At 34.0% G+C, this 18,370-nt stretch overlaps 1 protein-coding gene across 3 annotated transcripts; it reads right to left on the bottom strand.

Moving 5' to 3' along the window:
- Window positions 1–1,770: 1,770 nt before the first annotated feature.
- LOC132197488 (uncharacterized) lies at window positions 1,771–15,475 on the bottom strand. Of its 3 annotated transcripts, none has more exons than XM_059620814.1 (9): window positions 15,271–15,475; window positions 8,323–8,557; window positions 6,294–6,456; window positions 5,992–6,243; window positions 5,125–5,382; window positions 3,875–4,740; window positions 3,351–3,626; window positions 2,737–3,088; window positions 1,771–2,416 (listed from the first exon to the last, which is right to left on the bottom strand). In XM_059620814.1, the coding sequence occupies exons 2-8, from the start codon at window positions 8,505–8,507 to the stop codon at window positions 2,743–2,745; spliced, it is 2,346 nt and encodes a 781-aa protein (XP_059476797.1). In that variant the 5' UTR covers window positions 8,508–8,557; window positions 15,271–15,475; the 3' UTR covers window positions 1,771–2,416; window positions 2,737–2,742. The 3 variants fall into 3 exon arrangements, with proteins under 3 accessions (XP_059476797.1, XP_059476805.1, XP_059476814.1); XM_059620822.1 differs by having other exon boundaries at window positions 5,992–6,225; XM_059620831.1 differs by having other exon boundaries at window positions 5,992–6,222; window positions 15,271–15,474.
- Window positions 15,476–18,370: the final 2,895 nt, after the last annotated feature.

The following is an 18,370-nucleotide window of genomic DNA, read 5'->3' as shown; positions in this document are numbered from 1 at the left end:
TTTTATTAATTTGCATACTAAGGAGCATTCAAATGCAGATGAAATTAATTTCAGAGTGCGATTTGCGTGCCACTCAAGCGTAAACACAATTTATTATTTCGCTTTCCCACTTGACGGCCGGCAAATATCCATATTTATTCGCGTTGACTGTAATTGGACGAAAATATATATAAAAGTGAATCGCTCGTATTGAAGTTGGACGCTTGTGTGAATTTATGCGGCTGTTGACCTTCTCGGTTAATTGAGTTGTTTCCCTCAGGAGAGATAAATTCTAAAATGGAAATAATTGCTTGTCAACGTAGACAAACATGCTTTTGTTCCATTTGAATTCACTGAAATTTTTTAAAGAGAAAAATGGTCAAGCCTTGATGTATCGCATACATACAAAGTCTTGGTCATAAATTCTTTTAAGCTTGCTTTGTTACATGTGTTCTGATTTTCGGTTTGAAAACTATTGCTTGCAATTTGAAGAAACGGAAGAAACGAAAATAATTTTTTTGTCAGATAAGAAAAACGTATGAAATAACAATTCGAAAAATCAACAAAGAGATTCAAAAATTGATTTAATGAATTACATAAATAAAAATCAAAATGTTTTGCTATTTGTTCATAGAGTTGTCTTAATTGTCTCTACTTGTCAAATAATTAAAACAAATTAATACGCAAAAATAAAATTGGCTAGGCAAGAACTACATGAAAACAAGACAAATCTTCTGCTGCAGAGAGCATTAAGTGAAAAAATTCCTCGACTAAATCATTTTGAAATACACAAACGCCTTAAACTTGTTATATTTGGGCTGAACACGATATTATCCGATATTATCATTACTAAAATATTTTGTACACACAAGAACCCTATTGTTATGGAATTTTGGCAATTTTAACAGCTGCAAATTTGATTTGGAACAACTTTGTTGGAGGAAGGAAAAGACAGGTGCTAAGTGAAGTGTGAAAGGAGAAATGAGTTAGAGAAACTTAAACTATTCATTATAGAGAGATTAAAACTCGTTCTTCTCAGCAGCACTTCACATAGAGTTGATTTACACAAACCTGAATTCCGCTAGACGTCTTATGCATTTGTCGCGCGAGAGGTCAGCTATATTGTACTCGGCACGCTTGAAGTAATATGATTAATTTTATCTATAATACGCCTATGATTAATAGGCGAGTGAAGTGGATCTTCAAACGTGTATTACTTTATAACAGCGGCACGCATGCAAATTTATTTATTGCACCGCGAGTGTGTTGTTGTTCATCGGTTTGTGACCCGAGGGTGATTCTCTCTCACTTGAGACACAACGGAAAGAAAATGCGAGACGGAGGCTGTGATATGAAAATCAAATTACCGCAATAATTCAAATTGCGTGCACAGCTCGGAGGCAAAATAAGTGAATAATAAATGCTCAGTTTACAATGTTGAGAGATGATGCGCTTTTGTTGCAGTCTGCTGAACATCGCCTTTGATATCGCAAAATTAATTTCAATCACTGAGAAGTGAAATATATAATCTATATAGAATACATCTGGTACGTTTAAATTACTTTCATTTGAATTAAATTACTTCTAACATACATATTGATTATGTTAATGATACATAATTTCAAAATTTTAAAACTAGGCTTTTTTTTGAAAAATAGTAAATAATATTCATAAGATTAAAATTTTAATTTTTCTGACAAAATTCTTTTCCATTTATGATAAAAATTTTGTTTGTATCCAGTTTAATCTTGGGATTGGGAATTTTGGAATTAAGGAGAAAAAGACAAGAATGATTTTTTCTTGAATGCAACATTTAATTTATGCTATATCTTGATTATGTATTCATATTTTACATCACTACACCTTCTCGCCAGTTGCAATTAAAACGCAGCTCAGCCTATACACATTAGACTGTGAATTACATGTAATCAAATGCACGCACATCATACAGAAATACTACTGAAGAAGAAGCGGCCCTAGTACACTCTTTATATAAAGAATTATTAGTAATCTGAGCGCGCGACCCAGAGGCGCACATGCCTAATCAATATTGATGAAAACGAATAGGGCGGCGGATCGAATTCTCATACATCGCAATAATAAATATTCATGCTTCGTCATTTGATAATTAGACACATTTATTAACGCTCTCAGTTTTCAATAAAAAAGAGAGAGACAAAGTTCAGTTTTTGCAGGGGATAGCTAAATGCGTGGGATTAGGGTTCCCGTTAGATCGCATTTTTATATTTTATTCGGTCTAATGATGACCCACGGTGCTTTATTTGGAGCTGTTCTCTTCTTTCTCCGCCGACAATAGGGCTAATAATAGGCCTGTTTTGACTAGAACCACTTAAACTTAGCTATCGCTGTTTTGAATCTGCCGGCGAGGAGCGAAATGCGTCTTTTGATTCTCGTCAAGCCTGAAACCTCCAGCGGCCTGAAAAGAGCGAAAGAAGAGATTTTGATAAAATGCCATCAAACCGCAACATGGACTGTCTGATTTTGCGTGGAGAGAAACTGACCACAATTGATGGATGAGACGCAAGGGACCTTGTTCAAAATCTTTCATTACAAAAAATTATTATTTTGAAGTGATTTGTGGAGTGATTTCTTAAGTTCTCGCTAGCAATGATTTTTTATCATTTAATTATACTAAAATACTCTGAAAAAAGGCGTTTGTTGGAAGTTCACCTTTTACTGCCAAAATCTTTAAAATAAACTAGATTTTAAAAATCAATAAATGCCATCACAACTCACGAAACTTTATTCTACTCTGCTCTTCATGAGGATGGGTCCCTCGATAAAAGTGTTGTTGCCGGACGACCTCTCGGAACTGCGGTTGAGGAGGGCGCTGGTGGTCCTGCTGCCTGACCCGCTGGTGTTGGTGACCGTGTCCTCCTTTCCGGCCAGTCTGTTGCGAATCATGTGCAGCACTCGCCGCTTCATGATCTGCAGAACGAAGATGATGGCGCCCTGTGAGCCACTCATGATTATGTAAATCGTCCACAGGATCGGATGGTCCACCAGGCCGGCGATCAGACCCAAAATCCATGTGCCGCCCATCACGTTGAAAATGCTGAAGTGCAGCTTGCAGTCGTTTTCAGTGTATCTGGAACAGTAAAAAACTTCAAATTTAAATTGATATTTCTCTTCGGGGGTTACTTACAAAAAATATTCATCAGCGCAACTATAAAAATTTAATTTTTTTATAAACTGTTTGTATCATTTTTTTTTTTAAATTTTACAGGATAAATTTTATAAAGAATTAATTATACTTTCCCGAGCATTTATGAAAACAAAATCCAATATTTTTTAAGAAATTTATGCAGATATTTTGCAAAACTTTTAATAAAATTTGATTTATTTTATACCTTGCTCTTCTGCTGCTTTGTCGCTCTTCGATGTATTTGGTCGCCTTTTTCTGTTCCTTGATGCGCAAAACCACCAGCGTGTAGAGACATAGGTTGAAAATTAGAATCAGTGAGACTGGCAGGGCAAAGAAAATGCCCAGTCCGAGGCGACTTCCAAACCAGCAGGCCGTTGAAAGTCCGTACTGTGGGCTCATGGCTAGTTCTAGGCCGCATTGATCCACGCCAATGGCTATTGCGACGATGACTAGGGGTATTGCTGATGCAAAAACGCAATACCTACAAAAATTAATAATGATATCATTTTTTATTCAAATTCTCAGGAGTGATTAAATGTTTTTTTTTATATAATTAGTACCATAAATCATAATAAGCCCAAAAATGCAAATCAAAACAGTTGAATAAGAATTTGATAAAAATTTATGAAAGCAAGAAAAGATAACTAGATTTATATTATATTTACTGTTGATGTATTTTTCTAAAAATTATGAATGAAATAAATGAAAATGTACGCATAATTTATTTACTTGGTGAACTGCACCCTCCACGTTTGCGACTTCCTGCCCGGAATGTGTCCAGTGGGGTGCGAAAAGGTCCTCCAGATGTCAAAACTCATGATGGCGGTCCACGCGAAAACGCTGAGAAACGAAAAGTGGAGAATCGCCGCCAGGGCCACGCAGCCCCCGTAGTCTGCAGGTCTGCTCGGACTGGTGGCGATCAGGAAGAGCAGCTGCGCCATCAACAGGGAAACCGAGATGCCCATCGAAATCATCCCTGGCAAATTCCGCAACTTGGGCACGGCCAGCAGGACGAGGATGTGCAGCGAGAGGCCGATCAGCGAAACGACAGTGCAGATCAGGGTCAACAAACTCTGCCATTCCGAAAAGGACGTTTCGCCTCCGGTTTCCATTGGAAGAATTTCATCCCCCTCGTCGACGCAAATTTCCACCCTTTCATCACTCAGGGGGATGAAGTCCTCAGCGTGGACGATTTTTCGAGTGGCGTTGATGAAAAGAGAGCCGTTTTGCATCAGGGTGTAGTCGACCTGTTCCAGCACCACCTTGCTGCAGTTCAGGGTCGACGAGTTTCCGAGAAAGTCGACCGACACCTCTTCGTTGAGTTCGTCGCTCGGACAAAGGGCCGATTTGAAATTTTTTGACTCGCAGCTGTAGATCAGTTGACACTTTTGATACACGTTGTCCCAAACGTAGCCCTTCGCACAGGCCTCTCGACCCACGACGTTTCCGCCGCCGAAACTGAAGTGGAAAATCAGCGAGAGGGATCCGATGGGTGCTCGGAAGGTCGGAGAGGTGTGGGTCCGCATCATCAGGGCGCCGCAATTCATCACTGTCGCGTTGTTGCACAGGGCGCAGTGCGGGTTTTTAAACGTTCTCTGCAATTATATCCAATCGTATTAAATGTATCATGTTATAAGCAATTTGGTAAAATTTATTGGTTCTACGGGTGAAAATTGAAAAATTCACTTTTGAGTGACTTGCCAATAAAAAACTGTCTGCCTGATTCGATCATATAAATAATAATATGCACAACCATTTAAATAAATGTTTAATCGTATTATAAAAGTTTTTCTTATATTAAACATCAATCAGTTTTCTAAAATCTAAAATACTACAAATGATATAATGTTGAAAAATAAAGTGTTTAAATATTAACTATTATATATAATTAAATTATAGTTAATAATAATTAACTTTCTGTACAGAAAAATTTATGAATATATAATTAATTTAATACTTAAGTGTTAAATTTAACTCACCGAATTAATACTTCTTCTGTTCAATTCCTGCACTATCATCCAGTAGCCAGCGCACTTTTCCGCCACTTGTGCATCCTTCCAGGTTTCAGGACAATAGTCGATCACCTGCCGACACTGTCTGATCGGTGGGAATCCGTTGAGCACCAAATCTTTACTCAACGCCGACATGTTGTGGAATTGATTGATTTCTAATTTGCAAATTGACTCGTCCGATAGTTGAAACGTCAGCTCACCAGGTTTGTAGGTTGCGTCAATCAGCTGCAATGATAAAAAGAAAAGAATAAATGAAAACTTGATATTTTTTTAGTTTAAGAACAAGACGAAATTATGTATAAAAGAAAATATAAATACAATTTTGCTCAATCTATAAAAAACAGTATCAGTATGTTTGTTTAAAAATTTTGGATTTTAAAATTTTGAATTTAAAATTCATAATGATCAAAAACCAAAATGTTTTTTTTTTAACATTCATAGCTATGGTATTTAAATGGAATGAAAAATCTATTTTTCCCCTTTTTTTAAATGATCATTATTTATATTCTAGAAATAAATCTTTTCTTTGTTATATTATCAGACACAATAAATTTAAAATTTCTGCTTGCGCAAGAATTGACATCATGAACCAATAAACCTTTAAAAACACAACTGGCTATTATAAGAAATTTTAGTTTTAAATTTTTTAATTAAAATATAATATTTGTATGCATATATATCCACAGTCGATTAAATTTGCTCTAAAAATGCGATTAAATTTTTTTACTGTAAATGCCTTTAATTGCTGATAATTTTCTTTTCAAAAAATTGCCAAAATCTAGAGGGAATTGAAAAAAAATTGAGAATTTCGATTTAACATTTTAACTGACTCACATCTTCACTTGTGACGTTTTTGCCCTCGCAGGCCATTTCCAGGTTGAGCGGGTAGAGATCATTGTAGGTCATGTCGAAGCAACTGGCGCAGAAGATGTTTTTGAAGAGGACGCCGGCGGCGATCACCGGCAGGTCGTGGATGTAGGTCCTGTCTGGGGCCGTCGTCGCGCACTGGGACGCCAGTTCAGGGTCCGAGTGCTCGGGGCACCGACTCACCATCCACGCTGAGTTCTGCTTCATTAAGGCGAACACCTTATCAACTCGGGAGGCTGTGCGAAAGTTGCAGCTCAATAGGGTCTTACCTTGATTGAGGTGAAGTTCTGGCAGCCCCATACTGACCACGGCAGTCCGTAGATTCGGTCGCCGTCTTCGAATCTGGCGCTGGACGAGTTTTCCAGCTCGTCGTGGCAACAGTCTTTGAACACGTGGCAATTTTCGTCGCAGAAACACGGATAAAATACAAATCTGAAATGAAATTATCAGTTTGAATTTTTTTTACAAAAATTTATGGAAATATAAATAATTTAATTTTTATTAATCAAATAATTTGTAAAATTAAAGTAATAAAGGCCCTCTTAGAGGACATTACGTGACAGAAAATAAACTGCACTTCTAACATTCCTTCTTTCATAAAGACTTTTAAAAAATATATATGAATGAAATATTTGGGTAGAGAATGCCCAGATATTTATATCAACAAAATTAATGAAAATACCACTAAAAATAAAAATAATCATTATTTGATTGTGAAAAGTTTTTCCACTAACGTTTAGCATTTCCAGCCCTGATCCCATTCCTTGAGATTTAACGGTTTTTTGCAATGATAATAAAAATCCAACTCGTCTCATTTGCTGCATATATGGTCGGTCGTCTCTCTCACACGTGATTGATAATTCAAAATTTATGGATCTCCTCGCTCTCCTATAATTACACAAGTTCCCAAGTGGGACGCTTGATCGCGATTCAGTAGCCAAGAGCACAATGCTATAATTTTCTATGCGCGCCTCATCCCATTAATCTCCGACCAGGAAAATTTGCAGTCTATAACTATAATACTTACCTGTCACGCGATAGTAAAACAATTATTTACATTGAGTCACAAACATGTGCGCGAATTTGCGTAACAATTATAAAACACCTGATAGTTAATAAGTCTTAATTTTGCTATTAAATTTTACGACTCAAAATTCTTCTACACTTGATAACATTTTAATTTTTATTTTTTCAAATCTGTCGCAGTTTTATTCGGTCGTAAAACGTTTGACCGTAAATGCTTGGCGGTCAACGCTCACTTTGAGGAAAATGATTTAGATGCGATGACTCACTAAAATACGCATCTGATAATTTTTCTATGACCGGCGGCGCTTTTATTATGCGAACAAAGAACCGGTTATAAAGTAAGATGGGCAAAATTTAAATGCTGGCTCTGGAGAGGAATTAATATACATATTTTTGACACGAGGAAAATATTTATACAGGCATGTCACTGTTTGTGTCCAAAGAATTCGCACTATAAATTTTTAACTCCAATATTGTGTTATGAAAGGAAGTCGAAGGGATCGTCTTGAAAGAAGTGGTTGTATTTTGGTCTTTTAATCTTTGTGACAAACAAGATTAGCTTCGTCGATAAGCACTGCACCTATGTACAGTACAAAATGGTTTTGATGCTATTTTTGCTATGTACTATAAATTATTGTAAAATTCCGTAGTTTGAGAAAAGGATTTTGAATAATTATACCGTTACCAAAATCTTATCTATTTAAACTAGATCATATTATTTCTGAAAAACCATTTTTTTGATAAAATTTAAATTTATTGAAAAACGATTTGATTGCTTTCATAAACAAAAAGAAAAATAATTATGAGTGAAATAGGAGCAAATTAATTTAATTTAAAAGGTAATTATTTAATTTATTTACCTCTCAATAATGAAATTTAAACTTCTCAAAATAATGCAAGAATTTGAATTTCCGTTTATTGTTTTTTGCATTTTGGAATTTTCATTATCATAATTTATTCATTGTTTTTCTGTTATTTATTAATTGGCATTTTACAATCTTTATGATTGAGATATAAACATTTTTTTTGGCAATTAAATAAAATTAACGGCACAAGAAGAAAAAAAATTAATCTGCTTGCTAATTGAAATCATAAGTGAGGCTGCGCGCATAATTAAAATTAAGCAACGTTCCATTAAAGGCCGGCGGCGAGCTTTGCGAAAGTGGCTGACGGACACGTAGTTATGGCATTAAATCTGCACCTTTTTCGTGTTTCGACGCGAGCAACTCTAGCGAGTTGTTCCGCTAGTCGTCGCGCAAGACGTGTACGTACTTGGTGAGAGGAATGTCTGCAGGGTGTTCGTCGATGGGTTGGCGCCGGGCCGCGCACCTTTCCTCGGGTCGGCATGAACCTGCGGTCAGGTTGCGCGCCTCCTCCAGCAGCAGGGAGCACCGCACTGCCGTGGCGCAGGTCAAGGCCACGGCCAGGGCCGCCTCGAGCGCGAATCGCGCTGCCATTCTTCACGTTTTCTTCATCTGGACCATTACGATGCACGCGGTGCGCTGAACTGCAAAACAACGTGCAAGAATACAATTTATTTATTTTATAATAGAGACGCAGACAGAAGTGCATATCTAATGGCTTGATCGGTTTTTGTCAAAGGATGGAACGTCGGCTATTGTACAGTGATGAAATATTGGCGATAATAAAAAAAGATTGAAATTACTTTTTGACGTTGATCGTTGATGATTCTATTTGCAAGGAAGAATGTGCCGACAAAAAAGAAAGACGAAAGATTGTTGCTGAGGTGATGGATGATATTATTATGATTCTTTTTTCAGTTGATAGTTCATTTTTAAAATTTTTATAACTTCCCAGTGAGTCAATTTTTTTTTAATTTTTGGTTTCTAAAAATATGTTTCAACCTTCAGCAGACCGACAGATTCTACAAAAAAAATTTGTTGATCATTTTATAAGCATCTTCTTTTAAGTAAAATTCTTCTTTGTTTATCATTTAAATCTGACTTTTGTTGGCATTTGAAAAGAAAGTAAATCCACTTCCGTGCAAACAAACAAATGTGCAGCTCGCGAGCAGCCGGTGTGTGTAATGAGTGCGAGCGGCCAACAAAAATGTTTGGCCGACGCTCCACTTGCCAAAAACAATTCAAGCAAGCTAATTGTTTTGACGGCGAGCAACGGCGCTTCTTTTTTTCCGCTGGCCATTCCTCCCGACCGGCTGCCGCCGTCCGTATTTTGACAGCCACGAAATGGGCCTCTTCACAAAAAATTAAATTTAAATTTTAAGGCGAGATTATTTATAAATATACAAGATGAGATTCAACGCTTGAGTGACGGCTTTCCTTTGGTTTCGACACGGCAGATTTTTTGTTTACTTTTTCGAACCGCTTAACTCCTCATTCCGACTCATTCTGATGGATGGCCTACTAGGCGAATTGCATAAAAATTTGGTCAAACGGTGCAACGCCTGCGATGCATTTTCAATAGCTGTTAATTTTTGAGAAGCCTACTGGTGACAAGATGATGATGGCATGTCAATGAGGAAGGAAATTCCATTCAAATGATGCAGGTTAACCGTTGGGAGCTTCGTCCACAGATATTGATACTTTTAAAATTTGTTCCCCTTTTGATACAGAAATAAACAAAGTGGAGAAAGAAGATAATAAAAAGTCACTGTGATATACTTTATAACAAAAATTACTTTCTTTGAAAACAAAACTTTTATATAGAAATTATAAATTCACTAAATCAACCATGAAGATGAAAAGAACTAAAAATTCATAATAATAAATGGTCTACTTTTTCGTTAATTTAAATTAATCTGTAAAATAATTTTTTTTTCATTTAATTGCAAAAAGATGATGTCTAAGAAATGAAAAATAAAGTTGTTTGTTTGATTGGGCTTGTGTATTCAAAAACAAAATGCGTGCAATACGAAATGCGTACATGTATTTTACTTTGAGGCTCTCATTATCAGAAAGAGCACTCACATTAATTGATTCATTACGTGCAGCTCTGCACAGGCTAATAAATCAGATTTATTGCGAAATTACGTGTGTGCGGCCAGAGTTCTTTACTGCTTCTCTTTCTCGTAAAATGAAAATCAGGTAGAGATGCATTGCATGTACATTTTTTGTGAGCCTTTTCACGTCGATTCTAAAAAAGGCACCTATTGCCACTCAAATTGAATAATAAAATCCTCGACGTGCTCCTGTCAGATTAAATACTACCCTTTTTTTATTTTGAATGCCTAACAACCCATCAAAAAGCAAAGATGACAAGAAGAAATGCTTTATGTTTGATTGAACATGAGCACAAGTAGTGCTCTCAGCAACAAGTCAGTTGAAACATTTTAGCATGCGATTATTTTCATGGCCGTCATGGGATTAAAAATGGAGAGAAATATTGCAAATAATTAAACTGCTTCCATACAAAAGAATTACTTCAATCGCAAACATTTTTCGTTTTTAGAATTAGAAAAAAATGAGCTGTTTTTGTTAAAAATAAAAATGACTTGATCAACTTGGTATTTGATAATGAGCCTTTTTATTTTAATATCGAAGTCCTAATTTTATTGTGGTTTGTTAAGTTCAAAGATGAACACGACAAATAATTATAAAATTGCAAGCAAAATTTATTAAATAACTCATGCATGTAATTAAAAAAAAAAAAAATTCCTGAAAGGACAACTGCACTTTATTCAATATATGTATTTTTTTGATCTAGATCAAATTAGGCCGATTTACGAAGAGATTACAATTAGTCGCACTACTCTCAAGGACTAGTCCTGTAAATAATTATCATTGATGTTAAAAATTGCCCATATCGCATAGCACTAATGGTGATAGTGACGAGATAATCAAGTTGATCCTCTCATTATTCTATCGCGTTTGTAAATAAGCGAAAATGAGTAATGTGTTTGATCTCTTGTTCATCGGTGCAGATGGCCGAGCGATAAACACACAAAGCCCACAACATATTGGACGCAGAATATAGCGCAAGAGCGGAGATACCATCTCGTTTTCTTGTTCTGTGTCCGACCAGCACATTCATTACAAAAACACACTCCCTCAGTAATGATAATGCACAAATCGTAATTCCCTGCTGTCTCCGTTTTTTACTCAACGTCTAATTATTAATGATTGTGGCGCCATAAATCAAACATCGGGAAAGAAGAAACTGTATAATCGTCGTAACGCAACAATGATATGATAATACACAATCTTGGTTGCGGAAAAATTGAGCGATTTGAAGGGAAGATTTGATTGCTACATGAAATTTGTAAAATTTAGATAATCATTGAAAAATACTTGCATTTTCATGACAAGCTTCCTATTCGATAAAAAAACTTTTTATTTGGGTGGAGCGGAGATTTATTCAGAAAAAGATGATGCTTTACTTTCTTTTCCACAAGGATGTTCAAAAATTGAAGATTATTAAATATTCCATTTTTTATATAAATTAATTCAACCCAATCCAATAAGACAAAGCAAATTTACATTTAAATGCATTTAAGTTATAATGATTTATATTAGCATCCATTGCATCATTTTAACATTATATTAAGAAAAGATTTTATCTAGAATTTTTTTAATTGTTTTAAAATTTAATTTTTAAAAAATTTGATTTAGAAAAAATTATTCTAATTGTAAAGTTGCCTCATTATACATAAAAAAATTCTTATAAATACAGATAAATAAATAAAATTATTTTTAAATTGAAATTAATTAATAATAATTTATTATAAAATAAAATATATTTTGAAATTCTAAATTAACTCTTATTTTCAAGTTTTTTGTTTCATTAAAATTTACAGAAAAAAAAATTATTTTTTGAATATGCACGTCTACGCAGTTAGTTATAAAATAATTTCATAATAAAATCATTTTCAAATAATAATGTGATATAACAGATCATAATGAACCTTACCACTTAAAAAATTTAATATGATTTTCAATCATTTTAGCATTTTTGGCCAACATTCAAAATTGCACTTTTTTCAATTTTCCTTTATAATCTTCATCAATACTTTTCACGATTCACTTTGACGGTCCCTCGAATCGACGTTTTATAGTGTTGCTTTAATATATTTTTTATAGACACAGACTGTTCATATCCAAAGAAATCCCACGAAATCGAACATATTGCAAAAGCAATTTTGGCAAGTTGATGGTGTCGTCACCAATGACTAAGCTCTGTGTTATGACATCACCACTTTTGCTCGAGTAATAAAATCAGTACGTCACAAAATCGTGTCCTAACGAGGCTCGGGGGCGTGCGACCAACGGCCCGTGTCTAATGCTCGACCCTTTTTATTTGAGAATGGATGAATTGTTTTGAGAAGGAACGATCCGCCGCACTCTGACCTATTAAGCCTGATTAATAAAGTCGCCCCCGATGACGCCGCCGCTCCATTGGTTTCCATGGAAACTTGCCGATCTAATTAATTGGAAATCGCACCCTCCCAATTTGTGGAATAAATTTAAAATAAATGGAAATTTCGTTTACTTTGCGCGGAGAGTGCGTGTGAAAGAATAACACATTTCCTCTGTTTGCGATCGGTATCAACTGCTGGGTGAGTTTACGCGAGTGGGACACACCCAAATTTGTCACACCATTTGTCATCAAAAACGTCTGAAGGTCGATGTTCTTCCTGTCGTCTCTATTATGTTCCATGAATTACCTCCAAGTACTAAGACTGGAAGATATCCCTCTACAAAATTTAAAAAAAAAGTCTCATAGTTTTCATGAGTCAATTTTTCTATATAATTGTATTGAATGGAGAATAAATAAATATATAAATATAATAATAATAATAATAATAATAATAATAGCATTTTTGTTATTTTTGATACAAAATTTAGTTCCAAATAAAATTTACAACTAATTATTTCCTAAGTTTGTGAGCTCAATTTAGAGTGTTAATTTTTTCAGTTTGTTCTTCTGCAAACAATTTTGAAAAAAAAACTAACCAGGACTTTTACTACAACCAAAATTTTCTATCATAAAATTTATTATTAGACTTTGAATTTTTCATACTTATCATTGGATAATAGGACAATGATTATTGGAAATTAATACAGTCTGCGATCAACTAAGTTTGATTTAAATAATTTTTCCTCATTAATTTTTCACTTCTATCCTTAAATAAAAATTAATTCTGATTTTCGCTCAGATCATTCAATGCCAGTGGCAAGTTTGCATATCATTTGCCTTCCTTACATCTCAAAACAAATTAATTCTGAAAACTTGATTATTCCATTACAGTGCATCCAACATTGAATTTGCATTCAGATAAAACGTCAGCAGGTTGTGAGAGAGAGAAAAAATGATCACCGTTAGGGGTTTGGTGTCTGTCTTCACTTTGAATTTATTTAAAACATTTTAATTCTTACTTCTTGAGATTGGATTTCAATTATTATTGCATTGTCATTTGAACAAGAAAAATAATGAATAAATTCATTGTGCGGCCTCCACTCGTGAGACGTGCGAGTGCATTTCTTTGCCACACAGTAACTGACCGCTCGTAAAATAAAGTCAAAGTGTCCTCGCTAGTGTCACTCTTTTATTGCCAATTAAGCGATTTATGAGTTCTCCGCAGCCAAGGAAGAAGCGGAAGGTTTTTTTATGTATAATTTTGTAGCTGCAAATAGGAAAAAGTGAATGTACTGAACAATTAAGGTGATTCTTCTACGGGGTTTTGGCCAAAACTAGAAATGCTGAAATGGATTTCAAATGATTCAGATTATAAGATTTGAACTATTGTGTGTTAATGTTTCAAATATAAAAATGATTTATTTTCGCCCCATCGCTTCTTTACAAGGGGCCAAAGTAATGTCCGAAGGTCGAAAACGGGTAAAAATCCACGTATTTCTACCTTCTTATGCTCGTAACTTTCCATTTTGCAAAGTGAACTATAATTTTCTAGATAGCTTTCGATTCGCAAGATGTTAAAGTATCCAAAAAAAGCAAAAAAATTATAACTCTTCTGTCATTTTATCACCCCCTGAGAAATAGCATTTATAAATGGCCCGTTAAAATTAAAAAAATTTGATTTCTCAGGGGGTAATAAAATGACAGAAGAGGTATAATTTTTTTGATTTTTTTGGATACTTCAACTTCTTGCGAATCGAAAGCTATCAAAAAAATTATAGTTTACTTTGCAAAATGAAAAGTTACGAGTATGAGAAGGTAGAAAAACGTGGATTTTTACCCGTTTTCGACCTTCGGACATTACTTTGGCCCCCTGTAAAGAAGCGATGGGGGCGAAAATAAATCATTTTTATACTTGAAACATTAACACACAATAGTTCAAATCTTATAATCTGAGTCATTTGGAATCCATTGCAGCATTTCTAGTTTTGGCCAAAACCCCGTAGAAGAATCACCTTAAACAACAATTGTATTATCAATTGCAATATCTAGTTCCAATTCAAAAAGTAATGATTGGGATGGGTTTTATCATATTTTTGTTTAAACATCACAAGAGTTTCTGAATTTTATTTTAATTTATAAATTTAAAAGGTTAAATTGTAGATAAGATAATTATTCTTCTGATTAAAGATTTTTCAATGTTCAAAATTATTGATATTCAATTAATTCGTTAATTTAATAATTGTTCCGCACTTTTTTCAGTACTTGATTTAGCTGAATAATTTTTTTTTTGTAGAAGAGAATTGTGGTAGTTCAATGTGAAATATGCGATAAATTTAAATTTTTCTTCGAGAGATTTTGATTCACTTTTTATAGCAATTTTTACCACTGAATTCCATAAAAAATTCCATTCATGAGATTTTATTAAAAAGTAATCCTAAGCGATTCTTGTGTCAATGATGAAAAGTAAACTCAAAAAAGGAATAAAATAAAAATTATAAAGAAATGATTGACACTTTAGAATTGTGATGAAAGAATGGTTAATACCATTTGAGTTTTGCAGAAATTATGCAAACAGGAATAATATAAGAAATAGAAAAAATTCGTTGAGAATACGCTAAGCATTTTTAAAGAATTGAATCACTTAATTGCGAATAATTTTAAAACATTTCAGAACTACAAAATTCTAAAAGAAAGCCTCAAAGAACATTCACTAGATTATCTCAGGCAATATGAAATGGGAATTTATAATAATTAAAATTTCTAAAAATAATGAACCCATCAATCAGCCCTCATTGACAGGCGATTGACAACAAGTGGTTCGACGTAGTTGAGTTTCAAAAACAGTCTGACGTGGTCTATGGTATAATTAAAGCCATGTGCACTTACCCAAGCAGTGAGTTTTTAATCTGATCCGTTGTTGCAATTGAAGTGCAGAGCCGAACAGCCGCCGCCGGCGACGATGACGAGTGAAAAGACGAAGTGTCTTTTTTGCGGAAAAAGCAGCAAGGGTGGCGCGCAAGCGCCCAATTTTATTATCTATACTCTCGCGACGAGGCTCCAGGGTGTTTACTCTGGCTGCGGTCTGAATTTCACGCGCGTTTTTGACGAAGTGAACGCGAGATATCGACACTTGGTGCGCAAACAGCCCGGCAATCACGCTTGTCACAACACTCGAGGAGACGCGCCTAAGCAAACATTTTCTTCTCGAAGGAAAGAAGAGAGCTGCTGAAGAAGTTTGTCTCGTCCTTGACGCGACTCTCCATGAAGTGCTTGTTATTTTTGGAGCACGCGAAAAAAATCTCTTGAATGACTTCGGTGATTGAGATATTTGTTTGAATTCCACTTAAATACAATCAACAAAAAATATATTTCCCAAGAGTGTTTCAAAAAATAGAAAAGAGGTAACAAGCATTTCATTCAATTTGAGTAAATTGGTAGCATCAAAATCTTTGTATTTTTTGCATGTTTTAATTTGTTCTTGATAGTTTCATTCTAATTAAGTTGCATGATAATATTTTTATTGATAGATCTGGACTGGATATATCAAAGAGGCATACACTGCTGCCTAGATCTCTATGTACCCATATCTTACATTATTATTTTATTCTTGATAATACAAGATTAGCATTAATTTATAATTAAATTTTTGAATATAAATATTTTTCTCTGTAGAGGTGTTGGAGCTAAAACGTAGGAACTACAAAAATAAAAATATTAAATTTAGAATAAATGACAATTTAAACAAGAACAAATAAGACAAATTAATTTCATGCTAATTTTTTTATTAAATATGTGCACTTAAAATTAGACAAAGTAAAACTAAAATTTAAAAAAAACTTGGTACTTAAAAAAAACCTATATCTGTAATCAGCTTAAATTAATTGTGGCAATGTAGATAATACATATTATTATTTGGAATTATAATTTAATTTTTTTTACCAATTCAGTGAAAATAAAAAATTTTATTAAATCTTGATGTACTTCCCAATTAACGCCAAAATTCTAATAAAATTAAATTGTTAAAAATTTGATTTTTATTCAATATCTTCAAACAATTCCACTTCAGTTTAACCCTTTTTAAAGACTAATTATTGCTTTCATCAAATTAAGTCCTTACAACAGTGGAAGCACATTTTTTCGATTGTTGTAAGATTAGAACTTTTAATCTCCATTGGGGTAATTCCAAGCCAAATAATGAGTTTATAAAACCAATTAAATAAACAAAAGTAGCTTTAAAAGAATGTGAAAAATGAATTTTGCTGAGAAAAGTCGACTAACAAAGGAAGTAACTAAAATCTTACTATAAAATAATTAAGATTTTTAACAATGAATATGTTAACCTCGTTCAATTGAATTTGCATTTTGTCTTTCATGGAATCTCAGAATGTATTTTCAATCATATGAAGTTGAAATAAAATGTTTTCCTGAAAGCTTCTTCATTCAATGATTTATTTATTTATTTTTCTTATATTTTCTCGTCATTACAAATAGCGGGACACGCCGCAGCACCTCGTCCAACGTGCACATGTGTTTTCAGGGTCAAGGTTCACGCTGGCCGCCCTTTGACGAATTGCATTTGCGTTCGTTTCTCAAATCCTCCGAGAGTTGAACATCCCAGCAGATGCAACTTGAGAGAGAGAAAAAATGCACAAACCACTTGTGGATTATCGTGTATGCAATAAACAATAAATATTTTAATATCGGCAGTGCGCATCATAAAAGAAGAAATGTGTTTGCATTAAAGTGCACACGTAAGAAGTTTTCACACGCGCTTGCGGTGGTCAGAGTCCGGTCGTGTTCTCTTGAGAAACAAATTGGCTTTGAACATAGAAAGAGTTTTTACTCAAGAGATCGAGAGATGCTGTCCGATAAAGTTTCAAAACACACTTTACGACCCTCTGCACTTCCCACACTTTCCGCTAATTGCGAAATCCTTTTAAGGGCGTGTTTAAAACGTCTCAAATTTGAAATTTTCCTCTTTCTCATTTTAATAAAAAATTGGTCGATTGAATCGTTTCTTGAGAAGTTAGGCAGCGATGCAGGCTTTCAAGTGTTGCCGGTTGCATATTTTCATATCTTTATAAACATTCATAGAACTCGATCTTACTTGAAGAAAATGTTTGCGTCAAAATCATTGTTGATATTTCATTTATTTAAATTAGTTGAAGATTTAATTATACGAAGGTATAAGAAAATCACTATATTTTATATTCGCAATCAATTATGCTTATACAATAATAATTTTCAAAGTAAAAACCAAATTTTTAAATTTTTTCATTTAAATTTATGATTAAAAAAAAAACACATTGAACTTAGTAAATTTGATTATAAATTATAATTATATAAATAAATAATGAATATCTACAAATATAGTATTACATTTACTGTATAGTATTGTTAAATGCACAACTTAATTTTAATTTTATTTTTAATATTTTAACTAAATTGTTGATATTTGTTGTAATACAAAGTTTTTATAAAAAAAATCAAAATTTGTGAATCTATCAATTTATCTATACTTCTACATACATGAATGCAATCGAGCTTGGTAAAATTTGTTCATTTCGCCATGTCAATGTTGACTCAAGGGCTCATTTGTCCTTGTCCGAATGGAAACAAATTAGGCTGGCTGGTGATGTACCATGAAGAGTATGGGCTGTGTAATTATCCACTCTTTTTCCTCACGGCGCGCGCTCGTAGCAAAACAATTCGCTCTCAATTAGTCGCAGAGAGCAAATAAGACTCTGGCAAGTGTGTCACTTTGTGTTTTCTTTGCGGAAAACTAATGAACAAAAAGAGCAAACGTGAATTTTTCTAAGGACAAAATTCTCTCCGAGCGAGGAAAAAACGACTTCGTGAAGTTTGTGGGGTCAAAGTTCAGTATAAAACATAAAACCATCTTAAAGTAAGATAGTATTATAAAATTATGTTATCACGTCATTATTGTTTCTAAATTCTATAAGTAAGATTAAATTAAATATTTTTC

The sequence above is a fragment of the Neocloeon triangulifer genome, unplaced genomic scaffold (assembly GCF_031216515.1).
Source record: "Neocloeon triangulifer isolate White Clay Creek 2 clone unplaced genomic scaffold, ASM3121651v1 ptg000001l, whole genome shotgun sequence".
NCBI classification, from domain to species: domain Eukaryota; kingdom Metazoa; phylum Arthropoda; class Insecta; order Ephemeroptera; family Baetidae; genus Neocloeon; species Neocloeon triangulifer.
Note: the sequence above shows the minus strand (reverse complement) of the source record. Positions and strands in the feature narration are given on the sequence as shown.